Genomic DNA, 25,864 nt, shown 5'->3' on the forward strand with positions numbered 1-25,864 from the left:
GGATACCAAACCAGTAAGACTTGGGGAAAAGCCAGCCTCTGGGAGAAGCACAACACCAAATGTCTCCTGGTCTTATTATCTGTGTGAGCAGATTTTCTTCAATCTCTTTTCTAACTTATCCTTCATTTTTGTACATGGCATCATGACTAACAAAGATTTTTCTTACCACACCAGAATAGGACTTGCTATTTGAAAAAAACAAAATCAACTAAACAACAGGCATAGAAGAAGAATTTGTAAACCTTACCAGATTATAAATCTGTCTCAGTTTCTTACACTTTAAATATTGAGACAAAGCAGAGATGACACAAAGATTACTGATTTAGATTTTTTACTATTAACCTCTCTGATTATTATTCTTTTTAAGCTTTACTCTCTTCTCCCTCCAGGAATCTAGAATCAAAGCTAGTGACTGGCTGACAATGGAAATAATATGACTGTATAAATCTGCAAAGTGACAGCTGTTTACCAATATTTCTAAACAAAGAAGACATAAAAGTTACCAAAGATTGGATTGTAGAACAAAGTCAGTGCAGGCTAAACCCACATTAAGTATTTTTTTTCTTCCAGTTACTGCTTACACGTTTAGAATCATACCTCATTCTATCATAAATGCAATAATTGTGTATACATCAAGCTAATTTTTTGTATAATAATGACAAAGTTTTTAACAACATTTTCTTAGCTAAGTGATATTTCCAAACATATATGTAGTGCAAAAAGTGATATTCTATCAGATATCAATCTATAGTCTTTTGAGGTGGCACATCAAATAAAACTTTTAATGGCAAGTTTTAGGCATTGCCTGAAGAGCCAATTTTGTAAAATTCCTACGAATGGAAAGTTTCAATAAATGGAACTAGTGATATATATAATGATTTTCATTATCAGATTATTGTTGCTCATTCTCAGAAGAATTGTCAAAGAATTTTCTGTGGCAATTCAACAAATGCTTGAAACTATGACTTTTTATCTAAGGCAAAGTTATTTGTTAACTCTTAAATTCTTAAATTCATAATTCTTAAACTCATGCTGGAAAAAAGATGTATCTCATAAATCATAGCAAGTAATGTATCACTGCCAGTAACATCTGATACAACATCTAAATAAAAAAAAAATTAGGAGGAACTATAAACCTGTCTTTTACTGCACAATGCCAAAATTGGAACACATTGGTTACCTGCTACAGAGTACAAATAAGTTACTGGGGCACTAGCCTTTGCAGTGCTCCTAAACATGAACCATGCCAGAAATATTAGATAGGTTTGGCTATACTTAGTGTATGATTTCCAGATTACAACATCAGAACAATATACCAGTAGAAAAGAAAATTCTGTGATATTGTAGAAGATGAAAGCTTTATGATAATTTTAATGCCTTTCTATACTTCTCTTGATTGTCCAGCTTTGCTGTATAAAGTGTAATGTAAATATTTATAAAAGGACGATGCTGAATTTAGAGCTGCTAACAATTCTAGCTATGCTCATTAGATCTAAAGTGAGAACTGCTCCTCAAACTCATAAACCCTCTTCAGTCAAAAGGGGTTTTACTCTAATGCAGGCATCACATATTCAAATTTTTAAATCAATAACAAAGGTACAAAGGACTAAATGCCTAAAACTATGTCAGGGTAAATGTACATCATTTATAATGATATAAGAATATTTGCAATATGATGTGAGATTGTGGTCCAATGCAAGTGATAGCTGGTCAAAATATTTTCAGTTTTACAAAAATGCCCACAAATTAAATTAAAATTCTATATAAATGCTCTATGCTTAGTTAGAAGAAAGTATTGTTTGTGACTTTAAAACATACTCCCACAAAAAGAAGAAAAAAACCCAATCATCAACAGTAGGCGAAATACTAATGAAGGCCATCAGAAAGAGCAAGTTTTGTAAGTTACTTACGCCTGTCGGTCCCTGTACATCTGGTTAACTTTCTCCCATTCAAAATTAAGTTGAGTCAGCTTTTCTTGTATATTTTCTGCTTCCTTTGGTGTAACATTTTGCAAAGCCGGTGTCTTCTTGTTGTTAATAATTTCTACATGACCCTGCAGTCTCCCCAGGCTATCCTTAATGCTCTGTAATATCAAGATTTTAAAAAATAAAAACAAAACATCGTTTTTATAAATAACAAATAATTGTTCATAAGCAAAAGAAGGTAGTACAAAATACTAATTAAACAATAACATTGATAATAAGAGTAATTTTACAATAACCTGGTATAATAACTAAATGTCCATCCTTTCTTTGAAGACTGAAATATATCTGAGGAACGTGAGGAGGGGAAACAAAGTGCTATTGACTCAAAAGTTCTGCATGTCAGTATTTACATTTCCTGACCTTTCATTTCCCTTTACTTCCCAATTCAGAAACCATTCCTTGGAGCAATCACCAGGAAAGAAGCCTGAGCCCTGCAATCCCAGATGGAGTCTGCTGAGGTATTGAGATGATTTTGTGGTGAGCAGTCTGATCACTGTGAGGAGTTGCAGAAGAACTGAGCAAGATGCAGGGTGAAAATCTTTAATACCGACACAAAAACAATGATCTGGCAAACCAAAAATATTGGCCATTAATTTCACTTGGTTGGCAAAAAGCATAAACTTGGTACAAAAATTATACTGCAAAATCTCATGTCCCTGGGACATGACAGTAAAGAAAAAAAGCATGTCCCTTGATGGTTTTTGGTTAAACTTGAAAAATAATGGGTTTCTTTTTCACTATCCAAGTCTCCTAGAATGAAATAAACAAATGTCTTGCAATCTATACAAGTGAATCAAAAGAAATGTAAGATAGACATTCAGCAAAGGAAATTTCACACTCATTGATTTAACTAAATCATAGCTTTAATATTTGGAGCTTTAGACATGGAATATCACAGAGCTTCAGCAACAATTTAGAAGCAAAAAAAAATCAAAAATCTATGTCCTTTAGTATAAAGTGAGTAACTTTTAATTTAAACAAATTAATCTTACATCTCCAAAAATCTCATTACTTTCATCTCCTCTCATTAAGGTCTTTTCTACATGCCCTTCTCTAAATATTTTTTAATTATTTATTTTTGAAGTATTTAATATTCTTTTAAAATTAAATATGATATATACAGCCAAGCTGTACTACTTACTGAGGAAGTGTTTTTAATTTTTAAAATTAATTAAAAAAAAATACAGAACAGCTGCTTTCTGGATAAAAACAGACACTGAGAAAATATTTTGAAGATAAAATTCAGAGCATATTAAACTGAGTTATCCTAAATTCCTAAGTAACAGGTGTGTCATTGAACTTTTTTACCATGGCTTATATTTTAACCATCTGCCACTGTTTTCCTATCATTGTTCTGCTCCATTGCTTAGAAATGCTGATTTTTTTAGGTTGTTCATTCTTTTTTCCAGGTTTTAATCAAACAAAATAGTAATTTTCAATTTGTTCCAATTTACTGAACACTATCAAACCATTTTAAAACTGCATCAAACCATAATAATTTTGATTCTGGTTTTGAAGTGTTGCTCTACTAGTAACCTTCCATGTATAAAATGTAGTATAATCAAAGCTGCAGAGATATGTGTAGTTACTAGAAAGGAGTTGCTAATCTTAGAAAGTCATTTATAAACTGGACACATTTCATGGGCAGTTTGAACCAAACTGAAGCACTTCCCAGTCCATGAGTAGTGAGGCCTTCTCTCTCTCCTGCCTTTCTTTAACTTTTGGAGTCTAATACTTGCCTGCTGTAAATACTGACTTGGATTCCAACCCTGCAATTCCTGTTTTTTTTTCTTAATAAAGAAACTTTTATGATATCCATGTAGATTGTATTTATAATTTCCTCTTTGTTCAGCATTTATGAATTCTGATTCAACAAATGGGTTTAATTTTATTTTTTTTTTTTTTAATAAACACACAATTCACACCATCTCATGGCTAGATAATAAGTTCTACTATTCTACTGTAATGACTTTGACTTAAAACGAGTTTTTTAGAACCATGGGTATGACAGAGTGTATTAGTGTATTACTGGTAGTACTAACAGGAAGCAACAGGGAAGTGGGGATACTTATCCAAATTGTTTTCTCCTCCAAACTGCTGGATAAATATTTTAAAAACCCGAAGAAATTAATAAAAAATCTGAATAACCCTTGAAGTGAAAAAATATGGTTGTAATTTTTTAACTAATTAAAGTTATTACACTGCATTTATTATTTTGTAAAATATAGGACTTGAAGTCTTTACGTAAATGTGAAGGCAATGCATCGAAATAATTGCGTACAAAACCACCCCACAAAACAAAATAAAACATATTCTGTGTTCCTAAAGTTCCAGCACTATAATATGCTATTTGTGAGAAAAAAAGAAAAATACATTCCATAAAGCCCCATATGAATAATAATTTGAATTTTTAGGTCTTGAGAAACGTGACTTACATTTAGCAGACTAAATGAATATTTATAAATCAAAAGAGAATGGTAGATGTCTTGTCTCTGGAATGAGTCACAATAAGGTACAGATTTCCTCCTTGTCAGCAATCTATCATGTGGAGTGAAAGTTGGCTGGGTGTGTGTCATTACTCAACAAACCTCATTTGACTTTCCCAGAAAAATGTCTCACACTCTGTGTTCCTTACTCAGGTCTCCTTAAGTCTTTGTTTTACATCCTCAGGACACGGATAATTCAGATATTCTATGCTATTAATCACAGTATAAGAAATATCAGATGATAAAGACATAAAGTGCTTCTAAATATTCCATTATATCCCATGAATATAAGGAAGCAGCATCTTCACAAAACCTCATCCATGACTATAAATTTGCATATTTAAAGAACAGGAGAAAGTGTAATTGAAATGTTATAAGCTGCCAGGACATACTTAAGCACTCCAGTGAAGTGACCTTCTTTTCATTAGGTTTGAATATCAGCTCATCTGAGCCACCCAACAAGGCACTTCTTGTGTTCAACATGTTTAAGCAACCAAATGAAGAGTAATATATCTGCCTATGTACATTGAAATTGTAGGCTTTTTCAACCAAGTAGAACAATTTTCTAAATATTAAAAATAGACAAAATACATCTACGCACTTCAGAATTGGTAAGTGATATATACCTTAATGTAATTAGTGGTCTATGAACAGGGTACAGAATTTCTATGTCAGATTTTTGCTTTTGTTTAAAGCACAGCTGCTACAGACAGAACAAGTTGATATAGATGATGTGCTGTAAATGAGTATAAGAATGTCCAAAAGGAAAAAAAAAAAAAGAAAAAAAAAGAAAGAGAAACCATGTATATATGCATGTGTACACTTATATATTTCAAATGTATTCCCCATCTATCTTTCATGTTGAAGAGAATGATCTGCAGCAGTTATCAACAATGCCTTGGGAGATTTTGTAACATGGTTAACAGAGGTGTACGAAGCTTTAATTTTTTAGAAAAAAAGGATAACAGAAAATCATTAGCAACTGAAGTGACAGTAGCCTTTAGGGACTGATCCATCTCACTGCTCTTAAAAAGAGAAATCCGAGTGCTAGAGACTCAAGCCCCAGTTCATTTTCACTACGTGGAATTTGTCTTTATCTGCCAGAGAAAGACAACTTCCTGTAAAAATTCAGTTCCTTGGCTATTTGTGTAGAAATCTGTCACCAAGCGCAGTGTTACTGTCAGATCTATTTGGAGAGTGCATGTGAGCACACTCAGTTCTAAGTTATGGTTAATTGGGTTTTATTGAGCTGCAGCAGAAAATCACTCTGAATTTCACATTACGCGAAACTTCTTGATAAGAATCACTTAGTACACACCAAATACATATTCCAATGTGTAAAATTAAAAATACATTTTTTGACATTCCAAACATTTGTAGAATGACGTTTTATAATTATATGTATAGCAGATCCATTACACTATTTCATGCTTTTTGTACCAACATGAAACCCAGTAACAGCACAGTTGTTATTAGCCATGAACAGGTGGAAAAATTCCACAAATTAATTACAATTTTAAAAGCTGTATAGAATTATGAGTTACAATATCTGGTATGGGTATTACTGGCTTCATAAACCATTTCGAAAGCGGATTCTAGGTGCCAGAATCATGGATGTGTGATGTGTACAATAAATTCCTATATTCTGAAATATGACATGGTAGAAAACAGTGCAAAAAACCTGCTCTATCTGTCAGTAGACGAAGGATTACCAAAGGAAAAAAGAAGAGAAAAAAAGAAGATTAATCAGAGCATTAAAATATCTATATTTAAAAAACAACCCGGAAAACAACCCAATTTTTAATGAACTAAATAAAAGCCCTATGGGAAGTACAAAAGAACATATGATCTAGAAACAGAATTGTTAGAGTGATTATGCAAGATACACATATATCTTACATATATAAGAAATCTCTTCCTCAGAGCCAGATGGCTTTCCATATTAAAACCATTACAGCATTGAAAAATATGATAGCTAAATGGATAATCATATGCTACAATAAGATGTTCCTGCCAAAATTAAGAATAATTTTAAAAAATAATAAAAGTAACACTAATATGTATGGGCCCTACTGCAGGTCTGCAGTATAATTATAGAATGCAAGTAACCTCAGGAAATAATTTTTGAATTCAAAGTTAATAGAATTAAGTAATGAATAGGCACAACTATGCCATGACTATGACAGTGATCCTTAAAAATCTTGCTAACAACTTTTTCACATATGGTTATAAATTAGACTTCTTAAATTCCAGGTATACTGCTTCATTTTAACACACTCTTCCTATATGTTAGCAAAGAGAAATATGTGTTAGTTTTATTCTCTGGTTAATCAGTGTATTTATTCCAGCATATACATCTCCCAGTGAATAATCTGGAACTCAAACAAGTCAAGTAGCTTGCATGAGATAGTCATGACACAGGAAAACTTGCTCTTAGTATGAACAGTATAACCATACTAAGTAGAATATCTGCAAATGTTTCCACTAATTTCACTTTGAGGAAACATTTGAAACATCCGTTGCAAGGAAGGATAATTAGCAAAAATCTGAAGGCATTTTATCCCTATGTTTGTTCATGCAATGAAATCCATTGTAATCACAACCCATTCCATACAGGTAGCTCAAAGATTGTGAACTCCATCAATATGAACATCATCAGTAGCAGGCAGAAATAATGTCTGTGCTTATAACAATAGTTGTCCTATTTTGAGAGTATATAAGGCCAACTTTACTAATCCATCAATCTATGAAGCACAATTTTCTGTACAATCAACTCGAGTTTCATCACTGACAGAACTGTAATATTTAAATTGTTTGTTAAATATGTCAGTACAGTGATAAAGAAAAGCTGAGGTAATGTATGTCTTAGTATTCAAAAGACCTTGTAATGGGATAATGAACACATTGCAGTGCTCACTTTATGAGATAAAGTGACAAGATTTGGTTTCTCTATCTGACTTTTCCGCTCCCTAAAGCTCAAAATGAATAGAAAAACATTCCTAGGAGCTGATTTGAGCAGATATACTGAAGTGCTCATTAAAGTATTACAGCTTACTAAATGTTAGAAGCTACCAGATTTCTGCTGCAAAACCTCATATTTTACTAACTTCACATGCCTTTGATATAAAAAGTTAGTTCTTGAATTATCTATGACAATTAATATTAGCAATTTTTAATTTGTATTCAATATTATTTGTAAATAAACTTATTTTTCCTTTTACAGATTAATTAAAATGGATTCTTTCTGAATGAGAGTGAAAAAAAAAAATCTCAGTTTTAAAACACAGCGCTATTCATGACAGTTTTGTAATTTGATTCATGCAAATCTGTCAGAGAAAAAAAATCAACGACAATTTAATTTCAAACCTTTCCCAACCAGCTGCTGAACAATTTATGCACTACTTTTCTATTTTTACTGCAGGATAATGACAATGATGGATGCTTTTCCCTGGAAATAAATATTCATTAAGCAAGCTCAGATCAAACCTATACCCTTCCAAAAGCCCACGATTGTGCAAGACCCATTCGCCTCTTCTAAGAGATTTATTTTGGAGGAAGATGGAACTGTGCCCACAAATGTGTCTCATAACAATTTAATAGTTCAGTTAAATTAAACCTACGGTAGTACTTACTTGTAACCTCAGTAATCAGTATTATTAAAGTTGGTGTCAACTCCAATAATGCCAAATATATGTGGGTGAAGAACAGATTACTTATGGATATAAATCAGATAAAGCTAGCCCACATGTAAAGCATTAAGAAGAACAAAAAGGAAGTCATTTCCCAGTAAACTTCCTGAGGTAGACCACTGTTTCTCCATCCAATCTATTCATGAACAAAAGTTCATTAACAAGGATCAAGTAGGGGCTCATTAGCCTTGATTTACATAGTCCACGTTTTTTGTGCAGAAGGGATTGTTTCAAATGAAGAATGACAATTAGATTGGCACGTTTTGTGCTTCAATATTCAGACTGACTTTAATCTACTGGTACTAAATCAGAAGTGGTAAAAGAAACAGCCTACTGGTATTTGACACCTATTGATTGACATCCTATTACCAGTTCTGTGCTTCCTTTGATCCAACACTTCACTGTTATGCTTCACTACCCAGCTCTACTGCCTTGCTAGGAAACGGAAAACACCCTAATTTTCACAAGCTAATAAGAATATTTGTGTGTGTGCATATGTGTGTGTATACAAATGCTGAAAATATATAATATCTTTGAATGTATAAAAATTTTGAATAGATGTGATTTTACAGAAGCTAATAGCAGTATATGGATATGGTGTTGTTACATATCCTCTGACCTGGAAAGAGATAAATGGATTCCTAGAGAGGAAAATTCAGAGCATATAGCCAGAGCCACTGCCCTGATTCTCCCTCTAAGCTTCTTTCTTATAGCTGACTGTAGGCAATTTCCAGCCTCTTTAGGCTAATATTTACTGTATTTAAAAAAAATTTCCTTTCCCTAAATAATCACGGGAAAATGGAAATGTAGTCTTCTCTTCATCCTGAATGACAATTTGGAATTGCTATAATTATATACAGCACTTGAGCATGATTTTTTACAAGGCTTTCCTCACACAAACATTATTCTGCAAAAGCTGATAACTCATTCATCTACTTAGACTTACAACTTAATCTTATTCTCTTCTTATGTCAATTCTGTGTTGGAAAAATTCCACCGATTCCAAAGGATTTTGCTGTTGCAAGTATTGAACAAACAGGCAGCAATATTTCAAGCACTGAAGAAACCACACAGTAATATTTAAAGTCATACTAACAATACAAAATTTGATTTTTCTTAACCACATTATCTAACTGTTGGACAATATTCACTGTTTAGCTAATTAAACTTAAATAATAACTACATGGAGTACAGACCCAATGAGACCTCAAGGTTTCTGGTTCTAACATTGAATGCAACAGTTAAATTTTACTTGGTTTTGTTCCTGTTCCAATAATTTAAAAAATCATACAATAAAATAAAGCACCAAAGATTGGGTGTGGACAGGGTTACTTAGTAATAACTTATACTTACCAATCATTGAATCATAAAATAATTTAACCACTAGGTGATGAGCTCAGCTGGTTAGAGCATGGTGCTAATAACATCAAGATTGTGGGTTCAATCCCTGCACGGGCCATTCACTTAAGAGTTGGACTTCATGATCCTTGTGGTACCTTTCAACTCAGAATATTCTGTGATTTAGATTGGAAAAGACCTAAATCGAGTCCAGTCATTAACCCAGCACTGCCAAGTCCACCACTGAACCATGTCCCCAAGTGGCACATCTACACATCTCCTAAATAACTCTAGGGATGGTAACTCAGCCACTTCCCTGGGGAGCCTGTTTCAATCCTTAAAACCCATTTCAGTGAAGAATTTTTTTCCATTATCCACAGACAAACAAACCTTTAACCACAAATTCTATCTTTAAATATACTGTGTGGCCATCGCCATCCTTTCTCTCCCATTCAAGGACATAATTTGCAGATACCCTAATGACCTTATCTTCCAAATACAGGTTAAATAGGCAAAAATAAATTAACACTTCAGTGTTTTGCTACTTTGCCCCAGTGTGCCCCCACAGACAAACATCCATATATGCACACATCACAGAGAGTGGTTTAGCACTTGTAGAACAGATGTCTCAGGATGAGTACAGGCTGTCAATATACAGAAGACCCAAAGTGATGTAATCTAATCATTGCTAAGAAAATCTTTCCATCTTACCTTGAGACACTCTTCTTGTTTGAAGAGATCCTCACAATCCCCAGCCTGCAGAACAGGAGAATTAAGGCGCTCTTCCACTTCAGACAAAGCTTGCAGAAGGTGAAGGATCTCTGCCAGGTACGTAGAAGGCACATGAATGGTTTCCACAGTCCTAGTTTCAGTCATCATAAAAGTTGTATCTTCACGAACTGTTTGCTAGTACAGATATACAACAGAATGCTTCCTTTAGTTTCTTAATTCTAGAAAAATTATAACTTAATGCAATTTCCAGTTCACAACCCAGAAACAATCAAAAGTAACTTCCAAAGAAAAATGCAGGAAATATCTGAGCTTTCTGACACACACCACTCATATTCCTTGTGTGTTTGAAATGGCAGGTACTGAAATTAATCCATGCAAGAATGTACAAACTTTTCTTCTACTCTCCAAAGAAATGCAGATAGGAAATGCAAGAGTATGCTGAGATTATGGTGTTACTGAGATTTTAGTGCTAGCCCTTTCATTTTAAATCATCACACCTCTTGAAAAATCTGTCCTTCATTAAGAAATTTCATGCATGCCAAGTCTAAAATACTAAATAATTTCAAGGTATCGAGTAAAATGACTTGTATAATAGACATGATTCCTTAAATAAAATGCAACACAAAACAAATATGTCAACTCTGTACTTTCAACACTATACTAAAAACATGTTCTTCAAACTAGAAAGTACAATTTGGAATTTTGTGATTTGAAAGGTCTTTAATGCATTCTTATTTCTAAAAGAAAACTCAGCAACACACCTCTTTGTGAAGTTAGGAATTTTTAATTTTTTTTTTTTTAATCTGGAAAAATATGAAATAGACACCCTATTCTAGAAGCACATGCATACACCAAATGTAAAGACATCCCAGAATGTTTTAGTTCCAAGAAAACATTTAGTTGATCTATGGCATTTTAAAGCATACTGGCATATTAGGTGACAAGAAAGTGGCTTTTTATATAAATTCTCTGTATTTCCCATTTGGTTTGTAATACCAACTGTGAAAATGTAATACCCAAAGTGTGCTTTGGAGCAGGGAGACCTGTGATTGCTTCTCTTAACTAAACCCCAAATACCAGATCACCTGCATGGCCATTAGAAAATGCAAAATCTACGCTATAAACTATTTGTGGTTTCATAAGCAAAAGTTTGTTTATGGATTCCTAGTGTGGGACCAAAATCCTTTGTGTTTGATGTCTGTCTTCTCAAAAATGTAAACTTTAATTACTGAGGACCTCAAAGAATTTTACGAGTAATTGTTGGTAAATGTTCAAAAATTCTATTATTTAGATCTTTCACTCCTAACAGAAAATTATGGACTTTTATGTGAAAGACAATTGATCAGTGGTCCAGGAATAAAACAAAATAATTATTCAGCCATACATTAAGCAAAAAGAAAACAATTATAAGCACACTCTACCTCAGCAAGGTGTCTCATTTTAATTCAGGATATATTTCTCTCTTCAGTTACCGAGCTGAGTCATCTGCTTCTTCAATTTTCTTTAGAGTCTTAAAATATGCATATACACACTCTAGAAGATGTATGCATATCACATATAAAACCCATAAAGTTATCTGTAGACTTGTGTTATTTTGTTGCATTTCTTATGCAAATTTAATTGCTTTGCTTACACTTTTCTCACAAAATGACTTTCTCAGTACATCTGCTAACACTGAAACCTCTCTAATTACATATCACTGCTATAATTTTTATTATTTAAATTTCTTTTAAAAAACTGTGCTTGCCCTCCCCCTCCCCCGTATGTTTCATGAATCACACACTCTGCAAAAATAACAGTTTACTCCAGTAAACCTAAAGAGAAAGCTGTCCCAGTTGATTAGAAAATGGGGGAATCTCAACAGGCCACTGAGGCCTGCATGCATTTTAATTCCTCAGGACTACACTGTGACACTTCTATGTATAGCAGTGAACTTCAGACCCACATAAGGAACATTTTAACTCTAATTGTATTTTTCTTTTTTACACAGAGGACAGAATATTTCTATTCACAGTAATGAAAAGTGCATGCTAGGTATGCAAGGGTTTTCATTCAAAAAGAGGTCACATGAATATGTAAAGCAGCATACAATATATGATTATTTTTTGTAGTTGTATGAGATTAGCCTACTCTTTTCAACCCAAATTTAGGCTACTAAATATATGTACACACATATATGCACATGCATGTCTTTAGATAAAACAAAATCTGTGTCTTCTCACTCTAAACAATTCCTGAAACTACAAAAAAGTCAAGCAGAAATCAAATGTGTGAGTACTTAATGGATATCACCGTTAATTATTTATAGCGGCAAAATGGGGTACCCTTCAATCAGTGTTAAGAAGAAAAATGGGATGTATGCAAGTGTATATTCACAGTGCCCTTACAGGAAACTTTAAATTAATATTTCTCATAGATGGTGGATTACTTGCATAATTACTAGTTCTACTGTTTATATTGTTAGTTAAACATAATTAAACAAAAATTAAGTTAGTCAAAATACTACAATCAGATAAATAAATAAATAAACAAAGGGATAGATATTTAAGAATAGACACCTACCAGATACTGCCCTCATATTTTGGTACATTATTTAATACCTTATTCCAAAAAGAACTCACAGTCAAAATAAATTAGTTTCTGAATACTATTAAAAAAAAAAAAAAGTTGAAAATTTGATACTACTTTAGAAATCAAGGATTAGGAATCTTTGTCTTTTTTGGGGTTTTCAACAGTCACAGGTGTTTCTTTCCTTCTTTCCTGCATTGAAGGTATCATAGAACCCACGGCAGAAGTTGTCATCTTGCACCAAGGAATGAAGGGTAGGCATGTCCAGAACTGACAATTTTAATCAGCAAAGAGAAAAATTTTTAGCTTGTCCCAATGTTCCCTGGACTTGCCTTATGATAGACAATAAAACTGGCAGATTCTGGACAAGCATCTCTACTAGAAAGGCAAAGCTGAAACTGAATCATATCCTAACCCTAGAGTGAGGAAAAAACTTACAAAAGGAATCACAGCAGCTGGGAGCAACTACTATTAAAAGAGTATTAATGCAGTAGATATATATGCAATTACTAATGCCAAGATGGCTCATCAGAACCACAGTAGGTTAAGATTAAGGATTAAAAATCAATAGGAAAGTGAAAATTAAAGTTTTAGATAACCATTTAAGAATGGGTTTAGGATAAGTTGAATCTGATAAAATGGCAGAATGCATGAGAGTTACTTAAAAATACTTAATATTTTTAGAAATATATAGTACAACATATATATAAAAACATATATATATATATAATACAAATAAACTGTTAAGTGATTGAGAAATGCTGAGGTAACTGGCCATTTCCTATATTACTGTTCCTGCAAAATACAATTTCAGTATTTTAGATATTGATTTAATTTTTTCCTTGATTATCAGTGATATAATGTTGTACAAGATATTTTTGTCTCTGAAAGAACAACTTCTTTTGTGTAAGATTTAACATTTCATACATTGCTTTTTACCAAGCATTATCATTTCTAGAATAGTAAATTGAATTTTCTTCCCCATCATTACATAATTTTATTTAAGGGAGACAATCCTTCCATACACGACTCCACCTAATCTGATTTTATTGATAGTTACCGTGCCCTACCAAGTGCGACAACACTGTAAGAAACAAATTCATGAACTGTCCCTTACAGAGAGGGCCAATAAGCAAAACCAAAACAAACCAACCAAACAAAATGACAACGAAAAACCTGACAAAAATGTACCAGAATAATGCAGGTTTTGCCAAGAAATTCACATACTTTCTCCAAAGAAATACTTGTGATCATTATTGCCTACATCTAACACTGTGGTGGCATCAGAGCTAACTAGTCTTGGAGAATGCTGTTAATTTCCTTTTAACAGTGGAAAATTCATTGTTAAAGCACCTTTCACTAATCTCAGTGAATCTTTTTCCTTTCCTCTTTTTTAGAAGGAATAATCCCAACATCAGTTTTGCTGTTAAAGAGCTTACACCCAGAAAGCCTCCAACTTTTTGTGTTAGATCTTGACAACTGTTCCATTTTTGGTCCCTCTCATGATAGGGTTCCAAACCTTAGGGTCTGTGCTTTTGATTTAATGACTTCACACAAACATGGGAGGAGTAAAGCTATAAACACTCCCTATCTCCATTGCTGTACCTCAGCACTGCTCCTGGTGACATCCTGGTGAGATGTTCAAGGAAAACAAACACATGTGCCTACTCCTGGAGTGAAATAACACTTGAGAAAGTATTCTTTACAATCATCTGTATATGAGTGTAAAAAGTCTGTCACCTCTGCAGAATAAATGTGGTGTGCTACACATATGAAAAAAAATGGAGCAGACAACACACATCTTCTGGACAAAGGCAGTGATACCTCAGAGAGTCCAAAAACTTGTGAACCACGTATTTGCTAGGCCATGTTCACCATCACTATGTCAAATAAAGAATTAGATACACAAAAGTATGATAAAATGCTATCAGAGTTCAACAAAATCACTTTCAAGTACATGTTTATAAAAAAGCTTTTATTCACCCGTTCCTATGCCAACTGTGAGTGGTAAGGTCAGCTGACATTCACAAAAAATTTATTCTGTCTTCAGTGTTGTTAGCATATCTTACCTGTTAGTGTGCATATAAGTAGAAAGTTCAAAATTATATTATTATATGGAATTTTCACTATGAGGTGGGATGGCCTTAGTCAATCACAAACAAGTTATCAGTACAAAGAGGAGCATCTCTTTCAAGTACAGAGAGACATAAATCCTAGATGCAGGATTAAAAATTTATAAATTCTTTATGTAACTCTATGAAGACAAGATCTTAAAAGGCAGTTGTGAACAGTAAAATAGATTTAAAATATTGAAAGAAAATAATATATTTAAGTACGAACATAAATACAGTCTCATGTATATGATTTTTTTTCTACTCATGTTGCAGAGTGGTTGCAGTCCACAAAATCCTGCACATTGCAACACTTAAACCATATAGTTTAATGCTTGTATTCATCAGTTACTTATATAAAAAAATAGAGACTTTAAAAATATACATGACTATTTTTAGCACTGTTCTTGGACACAGAGTGCTTTATGCCTTCATAACACTTCTCTGCTAAGGCATACCTTACTTGAGAAATGCTGCTTTAACAGTTTTTCTTCTGTGATAAAATGAATCTACTTGATCTAGACATAAAATTAAATAAAGCTAGCTAAAATGAAGATATTCCTAATAATGTCATTAATTAATTCAGTAAATTTTAGATTCTAGGAGTAGAAAAAAGAAAATAGAAAATTGCAGGCTTTGATTTTGAAAACTATCAATCAACAGGCATCAACCAGCCTGAACTTAATTCTATTTATATTGTCTTATTTGTCCCCTTCATAACTTCATTGAAATGCAAAAGTTTTCTCCATAAGAAAATGTCTCTTTCCCATATGTATGGCTTAAATTATGGGATATCTCCCAATACCTCAGATAGTTCTGCTACACTGTGATGAGTGCGTTGTTTTCTTGTTTAGATGTGGCGGGGACAGGGGAAGAGGAGAAGAAAGATACAGACAAAAGCTATAGCAATTAATTTAAGACTTTAAACCCAGAGTTCACAGTTGCAATCCTGGTTTCTTCTTTTTTTTAATGTATAGTTTAAAAACTATGACAAAGCATTTTGGTGCTTTGTGTTCCTCACCGCCTCATGCCTTTGGAGCCCTCCAAGATGTCAAATACACTTGGTCAAGTAGCAAAATGAACACCTTTGGAAACACCTTTCTCACTTGCTGAACAATAATTTTATTCTGTCTTAGATAATTGCTTCCAGATAGGAACTCTCCTCAAACTGAGGTACATCTACACATTGAAACTAAAAGCAGCTTACTTGAAAACTTACCCAGCTCTCCTTACTAAACACCTGCTAACATGCACAGAAATAAGGGACTAAGATGATTCAGAAATTCCAGCAGTCCTACTGTTAACTTTTAACCTGATAACTTCCACTGGTATCTACTTTCTAAGCAAAGAGAAAAAGAAATTAATTTCAACTATAATGAGGGGCAGAAGACTCTCATACAATTCAGTATATGTGATATAAGTAATTTTTTCAGAAAAGAAAAGAAAAAAAAATAGACTAATGTTTATCTTATACCACATTTGCAATGTTGCCATGTCCGGAAGAAAAACAAAATAGGGTAGCTTTACAGCATTATTGGTTAATTGGAACTACTGGGGTATAGAAAATGTCTCTTGTTTTAAATAAATTATGCATATATCTTAATTACTTCTGGTAATGATGGCATATCTCAATCCTAATAATTGCAGTAGAGCAAAACTGACAAGGAAATCTGTATGTCTGTCAGGTAACTTTAAACAGATATTTGTAACATTATAAAAGGAATTATTAAATCCATTAAAGAGTCTATCTCATAAGTGTCTACCAAACACTGCTCAGACCATGCACAGTCAGTAGGATTTTGGGGGGAGATAGTTTCAGTGAGCCAAGAGAGATAGCCATTATCAGTATTAAGAATCATGAATACAAAAATGCTTACATTACATTTTGGAATGAGAAAAATCAGAACACTGCAAAGTCTACATCCTAGACTAGTTTTCAGCAAGTATTTTAAAATGGTGTTTAGAATTTTATGAGCTTAACTGGAAAATGCTTTTGTAATTGATTTATATGTGTTACCTTCCAGTAGACAAAACATACTTGGAAGTTTTTATATGCTAACTATAGAATACATGAATCCAGAGGAGTTAAGACATTTCTTGCATTGATCTTGCAATTTTTCACACCTAAAAAACACACAGACATTATACATGTCATACTTCAGTACATATGTACTTGACACTTCAGAAAATTAAACTCTTGAACACAGTCCTACTCTCCTGTAGCTATAATGTCCGGTTGTGGCAGGCTGTATTGATTTTGTTAAACCAGTATCATGTACTCAAATTCAGCCACACAGCAGGAAGTACCCAAAAGAATAGAAGGATTTTCAAATTTTTTTTTTCCTCAAAACAGAATTTCAAAATCATGTTTCTTGGACAGCAATAAGCTATAGAGGTGAAACGGTGACAATAGTGGCAGAACTAGTATGACACAATTTTCTGGAAGTCAGACTACTTAAAAACAGATTTTGGTCAATGCCAAATTATTTAATGGCTGATTTATTAAGACTACAGAAGTGCCACAATCTTAGATAGCATTTATGCTGCCTAAGGGCATGATGCTTTAGGGCTGTTTTAAGTATGTATGTGTAACTACTGAGTGATCACCAAGAACCAATTAACGTTAGATAAAGCTCAGAAATGCTGGAATACATACTATTGATACCTGAATTGACAAAACCATTTTGAAACTGACTGCTGATTTATGATGCTAGCTTTCCAGATACTTATGCCAGCTGCATCTGATAATGTTGACATAATTTAGAAAATAAACTAAAAATAGCGTTAAGAACCACATTCACAATGAATGCAAACATCTTCAAAGAGGAAAGTCCTAAAGCTTAAACTCTTACACCTTCCAGAAATGTTAAAAAGTTACCTAATGATTTTCCATCTTTAATCTACACTTATAGAGATAAGCCCATACATTATAGCAATAGGTTTTGTCACTTAGGCTGATTTTGTTACTTCAAGACATAGATTTGCTTTTTAAATGATGTGAACAAAATTGCTGTCCATCCAGCAGTTTTGAAAGCTAATTAAATATGCTCAAATAGATAATTCAGCACTCACACTGTACATCTTCAAATTTGCTTCCTTCTCTACCTTTGTGTGTATACTCAGATGCATCCAGAAAAACAAGCAAATAAACAAAAAAACAAACCAAAAACCCTCAAATCACGAGTGATGTTGACATTCTGAATTGTAGACAACAGATGAATGTCATAGCCTCTTCAAAAGATACTGTTATTAAGGGGCAGATCACTCTGCAGAAGGTCTTTTCCTTTATTATTTAATGCAATAATATTGCCAAGAAATTTTTGACACCGAAATCCACACCATGTAATTTATTACGCTAATAAATCATAATATGCTACAGCAGAGAAAATAAGATGGCAATTAGATGCCCTGTTTTCCAAATAACTGCGTAATGATAAAGAAGAAAATATTATAATAGTATAATGCTCAGTTTAGTCTGAAAGCAGAGACCACTGGGTGCTATGCTGTACATGATTTTTTAACCATAGGCTGGTGGTCTTGTATCCATCTCAACCATACTGAGATGATAGTGAGAAAAGCCTGTGGCGTGGCTAAGACCACGTTTGTATAACTACATAATTTAAAGACAAATTTCTAACTCTGCTTTACTCCATGTTGCAACTAGAGTTTTTGCTCCTATGTGATGAGGTAAAGATAGTGAGCTTCACTTTTAAAGTTGAAAATGCAATTTATATCACTTCATTGAAGTTTATAACAGATAATGAAAAATGGCAGAGAAAAATACTTTCTGTAAAGTTCTGTCACTCACAATATGGGATTTTTTAACTTAATTGTATTAGATTACAATAGCTTTGCAGTGATGAGAGTGTATACTGTACAGAATTAACAAGGAAATATGAGGGAAGACAAATACGATTTAGAAAAAGTCAAAATCGGACAGTAAACTGGTCCACTTATATAAAAAAAGGCTATGGATTGTCTTCTCTTAAAGTACCACAACACTGCATGCATTCATTTTAGACAGAGAAGGTAAAGTGCATTTTAAAACACATCTACAAAATTAGCTCTTCTTGAGCTATATCAAAGACAATATCAATCTTCAGTGGATATTGTCCTATCTTTCCCATAACCTTATCTTAAATCAGACAAAAAATTAAAGGATTTTAAATACACTTAAACTATTTGGAATACATTTTCTAATAGGAATTTCCAAGTTGATGGATGCTGGAAAATAGGTGTAAACCTATTTATGTGATTCTCTTCCCAGAGTTCCTCATTCATCCTCATGCTTTTTGCAGACCATAGTCAAAAAAACCCAGTCTTTAGCTATGCTGTGTAAACCTATCCGTTTAAAAAGGTGCCACTACCAATGTCAGAAATGTTAAATGGTGTCACAGTATCACCTCTGTCCTGTTCTTAAGAGACCCAGAGTGCACAGGTGAATTGGATACTAATCCATCACTGTACAGTTCTTTTGTCTAGTAGGTATTTTTCTGGTTTGTTTTTCTAATGTCTTTTCTCTTTTTTATCTCTTTCTCTCTCCACTCATTCTTGAAATAATGAAGAATTAGTTTGCCCCTTCTTCTTGGCATCCATTACTTGTTTATTTAACCCAAGAAACATTTAAGCAAGGATAAGAGAAGAAAACCACTTAATTCCAGCACCAGTGTTTGCGCAAACAGTCAAAAACAACAACTGAAAACAAAGGTAGCACATTACCATTGAAGTGTCCATATTATTTCGATGCAGACAGATCATCAGGACACCAAGTCCTGTGTTTATCTAATGGTTACATATTTATTTAAATTAATGTTTGATTTATATTTTAGAAAATATCTCTCTATATATAAACATTTTAATGGTAAAAAAAAAAAAAGTTTAGATTTTATTATACTTACTAAATAGAGCTCCACTGGGAAATATTAACTGAAAATTGCAAGATGCTCTTAAAAGTCTGAAACTAAACAAATTCCTGAATTTCATATGTAAATTTGATCAGTCCTTAACCTGGTTCCAGAAGTTGATCACATACTCTCTCACCTGAAGTGATTATCCAGTTAGGAGACAGACATTTTGAATTTCTGAATGCTTTACAGGATCTTAAAGAGAATAATGTCTTTTATTTGGAAAAATGAAGTAAGTAATAAGGGTGCTGGTATTTTATCCATGTTGCAGGTAACTATTGAACTTCTCAGTCTAAACCACTTACCTGATAAAAATAAATACAAGTTTTGTATAACTATATTCCTTATTCATTCTTGATCAAAACATAGTCTAACTGTTATGAAAATGACAGTTCTGTATGGTCAAAATCCAGGCCCAAGTATTTCAGTAGTAAAATGATCATAAATTTCAATAGAATGCTTGTGTGTGTCACCAATAAAATTACTGAAATGACTTTGGTAAGCCTATTTTTTTTTGCTTGTTTATACAATAAGAGACACATAATTTTGACAGATTGCAAGAGGTTCTCTTGTCCAAACAATACTCTGTCCTACTATTTCCAGTATGCATAGCTGACCCAAGAGAGGAAAGTTGAAAGACCACAATGTATAACAGCTGAAAGAATGTTGAGTATCTTGATAAAATATGGTAATAGGGCATATATGAAATAAGAATTTACAGTGTAGGCTCTGCAGCTGTGTTCATCTAGAAAATGTTTTCTAATGATAAAGGCCTTCAGCATTCTACACACAGAATAATTTCAGTCAGCTCAGGAAAATCTAACCTGAGTCATGACACAAACATGCTCATAGACTGTTGAAATGAAAACATTGGGGAAAAAAATCTAGAAAACAGACATTAGGATAATTCAATTAAATTTAATCAACATATCAACAACCGATATAGATCCTGACTTGAATTAACTGATCTAAACCTAGCTTTTTCTCTGCAACAGAAAACTGTTTTCAACACCCAGTAATAGTGGTTAAACAGTTGCAGAAAAACAGTGTAACTGAAGATTTAGGTTTAGTCTGTAGCAGAGGGAATTGACAACTTTTCTCAAAAAATGCTGCGTAATGGCCAAGGCTTAATGATCTCAGACTGCACAGGTACTTTAGAAATAATTGTCCCTTAAGCTCTCTAATGTTATTTTTTACTGATTTTTTTTTTTTAAATACATGCAATTTTAATATTCAAAAATATACTCTTTTAGGATTAAACTGAAAAAAGCTTTTTTTTTTTGAAGAGTATCTTAAACTGTCATGGATTTCAGCGGGGTTTAGTGTTTAATTGTAATTTTAAAAAGTTATAGTAAAATATTCCACTCTTTTTAATAAGTTATTCAGATTTCATTACCGGTTACTACCAACTGATTTTCTGCCCACTGTTTATTTTGCCACATTGTGTGAGAGAAGAAACTTGCAAGATAAGAACTCCAAAAATTTTTTTCCACTCAATGTAATTTTAGGTTGTGTGCAGTTGCATTTATGTATATGTGTACTATGTTTAATCTGTGAATGCCATAAACCCACCTTTTTCCCTATAGAATGTCACATGTTACTCAGTGACAGTTTTCACACAGAGAACCACTATACCAAACTGATTAATATCTCAAAAATGCCATTAAACAGAATATGCATGTTTGAGGTGGTACATCACACTCTCTTCCCCAAAGTGGTGACACGAAATCCCTTTTCCTAAATATACACCAATATATATTTGTCAATTAGTTGTTGGATATTTAATGCTATGTATTTGTGGGACAATGAGGATTTTGCAACAATCTATTGCTCTAGAGAGCACAAATCCTTCTAAGGTCATGGTTCCTATATCCCTCTGACAGGTCTTCCCAATACCGGGGAAAAGTAAAATCCAGGGGAGCATGATAATTCTAATTTCACACTTTGGTATCAAAAATATATTAGTTCCAACAAAGGTAAGAAATGCAAATCTGTCATTAAGCAAGATAATTAAAGGTTTTCTTCAGTGCAGTCTTGCTATATTTATTCAATGAAGCATAATGAATTGCAAGATACACAGTAAAACCAAACCCTCACTGATTTATAATAACAACTTTCAGTTGTTAAATAACTCTTATTGAATACATCATAAATTGTAAATAAAAAATGCAGCAGTTTTCTATTTCTTTTGCTTTAAAGAAAAAATCAATTTTGTATTTTCATTGTATGGCTTTATTCAGTTGTTTGTTAACATAGAAAATCTCTGTGGAAGTTATTTTTGATGGTATATGCATGTGTTCAAGTGAATAGTTTGAATTTTCATTTTTCTTTTGCATTTTAAGGTCTTGCACAAACAATTAATGAATCCTCACAACATCCCTGTGAGGTAGGTACTTAAGCTGTTGAAGAAAAAAGCCCTAAAGAAATTCACTGCTTCACTAATTCAGCAAAGTCAAAACAGTAACAACAACAAGGCCGTTGCACTTCTCACTTTGATTTGGGTTGTGAAAATATATTGCCTCTCCCAAGTCTCAGTAGCTTCTGTATAAATTATAAAATATTTCATATGAATATCACCTTAGCAATTGTCAACAGAGCAAGATTTTTTCATGAGAAATGAGAGGATACAGTAATTGTCCTGTGTACATGTAAATTTCATTGGACAACCTTATTCCCTAGATAAATACTAAGTAGTAGCCTTCTTGCATGAAATATTTGAGAATATTAAAAATTTAACCTTTCAAGGTTATAAATATAGTATATAATTATATATTTTAAGAATAAAAACATATGTAATGGTTACATGAATTTTAAAAATTGGTGAGTGCATTCATCTGAGCAATTCAAAAACATGCTGGTGCATCTACCTTGTATATTTGAAAGAAAAATATGCTAAAATAAAGTTTATTGATCTGCTAGTAAAATTTTATAATAGATATATTCATCCCCTGCCATGGTAGGTGGTGGGTGACATAAAAAGCACAGTGACAGCAGAATGTTTTTATATAAATTGCATGCACAATCTGATTTCTTACTTGATTATCAAAGGAACAAATATATTCATTAAAAAAAAGCCAACTCATTTACAAGACAAAGTGAATCTCACTCTAGCTCCATGTCAATATAAACAATTTACGACTGATTACATCCATCAAGTTTAATATAAACCGTAGTAATCTGAATAGTGTAATCAGATGGAACAAGATTTAATAACATACAAACCAAAGTTAATGTTTCTCTGATTGATTCCATTAACTGCATAACTATCCAAAGTATTAGTTTTACATATACATTATGTAACTTAATATTAGAAAAGTTAAAAATACACAATATGGTACATTATATAGAGCACTATATTTATAAAAATTTTATACATATTGCTGATTATTGGAAATTTTTTCCTTTTTAAAAACATAGTTTAGCATATATCAGTTAAAAATAACACTTCACATATTTAAATTTTCATTATCCTATCAGTATGTTCCCTCTGCAATCTAGGTGCATTTAAAAATAAATAAATAAAATTACATTTTGATGAAACACCCTTTTACTACTAGCACCTTAAAATTACAGAAAAAAACCCAACAACTTCCATGAAAGCAAATCTTATCTTTCTTCATATAAAATCAAAAGCCCAGAAGACAATGAGCAGAGTAGTAGGAATGGCAAGAAAAAACTGTCATGTAACTGCAAAACCTCTGGTAAACTTCCAAATGGGTAACACTCAATACATATTTTGTTCATCAATCTGGAACAGAGACAGTTTATTTCCCTTTTATTTACCCAGTTATTGCAGCATGTATAAACCATACCAATAATCATATTTTATATACAACTAAACAACTCAAAATCAGAAGACATGAAGATGGTACGTAAAATTATGTTTTCATCCTGTCAAATTTAAAGTTACATTTTCTTACAAAAACTTCTTTGAGAATTCAAGAATTTGAAGAGGACACATATATATAGCGTCACAAGAATTTTTTGAATCACTTCCTAAAGTGAGTATAACATGTTATGGACAAATAAAAAAACCAATTAAAATTGGCATGGGATGGGTAGTTTGGAAAAGACAACTTTTGTGTTTCACATGTTCAGTGAACGAAATAGATGCATGGCAAACTAATGTTTTCAAACCGATAAATGTTATGGAAAAATAATGAGGCAACAGAAAACAACACAAATTTTTCATTGCTGAGTTTTTTGTAATTGACTGATTTAACTTAAGGGCAGTTTTAAGACCAAAGCAGATCACTATAGTATTAGAGTATATAAAGCTTCCCCCAGTTGCAGACAATAGGGCTTTACTTATTAATATCTGAAGAGTTGACACTGACCCTGATGCTCTCATTGTTAGTAGGATGCTGTTAGTAGTAGCAGTTGCAAACATATGGGTTTGCCAGTAACAACTCACAATTTGTGCATAGTTGAGTCTTCGAAACTGAGCAAATTTGCTCTCAAAATCTTGCCAGCGCTTGCTGAGCTGTATCAGGGTTGGCTCCACTGCTTTTGCAGCCCCATCCTTAGACAGGCGTTCAGCCTGCCTGTGCACCGCATTCAGATCTTCCTTCTTCTTCTCCAATTCTCCACCAATCTCCTAGTGAGCAAAACCAATACAGGGCCCAGGACAGTTAGCTAACTAGATCAATCAACTTAAAATTAGCAAAATACTTCTGTAAGAAAATCCATTTCCATTTTATTGTCACAAGTAAAATTTACAGCTACTTAATATCTTATTTTACATTAAAACAAAACAAAAATAACTGAAACTGAAGAACCTTCTTGGAGATGGGCTGTAGAGATCCTAAGAGCTATTACACTCTCAAACTGTTAGCAAAGGCCAACAGTTTCCATGTTCAGGTTCTTGCTAGTACACTGTGATGGGCAATTGGAGAAATTATTTTCTCAATAAGGGTCAGCATATTCAGGACAAAGAGTGTTCGAACAGCTTACAAATATACTATTAGACTCTTTAATGTATTAGTTAACTCCTGTTTTACTCTGTGGGAAACTCAACAGAGAATGAAGCAAAGAAAGACGATGTAAAATAAACCAGGAAAACCTTTGACAGTATGTAAATAAATCTATAGAGTTTGACAGTGACATATGAATATGTTCTGATGAAAATGAATGTGCTAACATGAGATAGAGGTCATCCATATATCGGTAAGTCATTTGTTCATCTGGAACAAAGATACATAAAATCAATTACAATTTTTACTAGAAAACATTTGATGCTTCTTAATACATTGCACACTTTCTGTATTATTGACAAAACATTATATTTAGTGTGTTTCAGATTATTTATATAGCATTCTGTATAAGAAACAAATACAAAATATAGTACAACAAAGAAATGTCAGCTTGAACACAGATAATTAAGGTTTGTTTTACTATAAATATAAAAAAAAGAACAGAACTTATAATTTTCTGTAAGATAGGATTGTTGCATTTACTGTCTGTTGAATTAATAAACTATCATTCAAAAAGATCTACCATTGCCAACCCAAAACAACATTACCTTTAGCTTCTGCTCATCTTTGTGGTCTGGCAGACTGGCTAACTTTTTCTCAATGTCATCCAGCCATGTCATTAGGTCATCAGCCTGCCTCTTGTACTGATACCATTGATGAGAAATCTCTAAAGCCTTTTTTCTTCTTTGAGCTCTCAAGTCCTGTTCACAGTGCAGACATTATTAGAATATGAATTAAAGGCTTATAAAATATGAACTGGCATGTGTGCACACTGAAGGGAAAGTAAGTGTACAAGGCTGCTAATTTTTTAATTAAATGTTGATATTTATAGCAAGTATACGAGTAATTGAACATATTTACATCAGTTTAACATTTTTTGTTTGTTTTAAAGGAGGTTACCTATTTCAGTGTTGTTCACATGTTGAATAAACCACTGAGACAGTCACCAATATTCAGAGAAGTTAAGGCTCTTACATAAATGTCAATATTTTATATACAACACTTCTGCTCAGAATACTTACTGGACAGATGGAAACACAGCCCACTTAGTATCTAGCCAAAAGGGGGGCTTCTGTAT

General features: G+C 32.9%; 1 protein-coding gene across 12 annotated transcripts in view; it reads right to left on the reverse strand.

Moving 5' to 3' along the window:
- DMD (dystrophin) overlaps positions 1 to 25,864 on the reverse strand; it is a 1,090,817-nt gene that overhangs the window by 592,105 nt on the left and 472,848 nt on the right. For 11 of the 12 annotated variants that reach the window (XM_048288642.1, XM_048288670.1, XM_048288700.1 and 8 more), the window contains 4 exons: positions 25,335 to 25,487; positions 24,228 to 24,410; positions 10,210 to 10,404; positions 1,911 to 2,083 (listed from right to left, as the gene is read on the reverse strand). In XM_048288642.1, coding sequence (XP_048144599.1) covers positions 1,911 to 2,083; positions 10,210 to 10,404; positions 24,228 to 24,410; positions 25,335 to 25,487 — 704 coding nt within the window. The remainder of the gene's footprint in view (positions 1 to 1,910; positions 2,084 to 10,209; positions 10,405 to 24,227; positions 24,411 to 25,334; positions 25,488 to 25,864) is intronic. The other variant, XM_048288689.1, reaches the window with a different exon arrangement.

The sequence above is a fragment of the Corvus hawaiiensis genome, chromosome 2, assembly GCF_020740725.1.
Source record: "Corvus hawaiiensis isolate bCorHaw1 chromosome 2, bCorHaw1.pri.cur, whole genome shotgun sequence".
Classification (NCBI taxonomy): domain Eukaryota; kingdom Metazoa; phylum Chordata; class Aves; order Passeriformes; family Corvidae; genus Corvus; species Corvus hawaiiensis.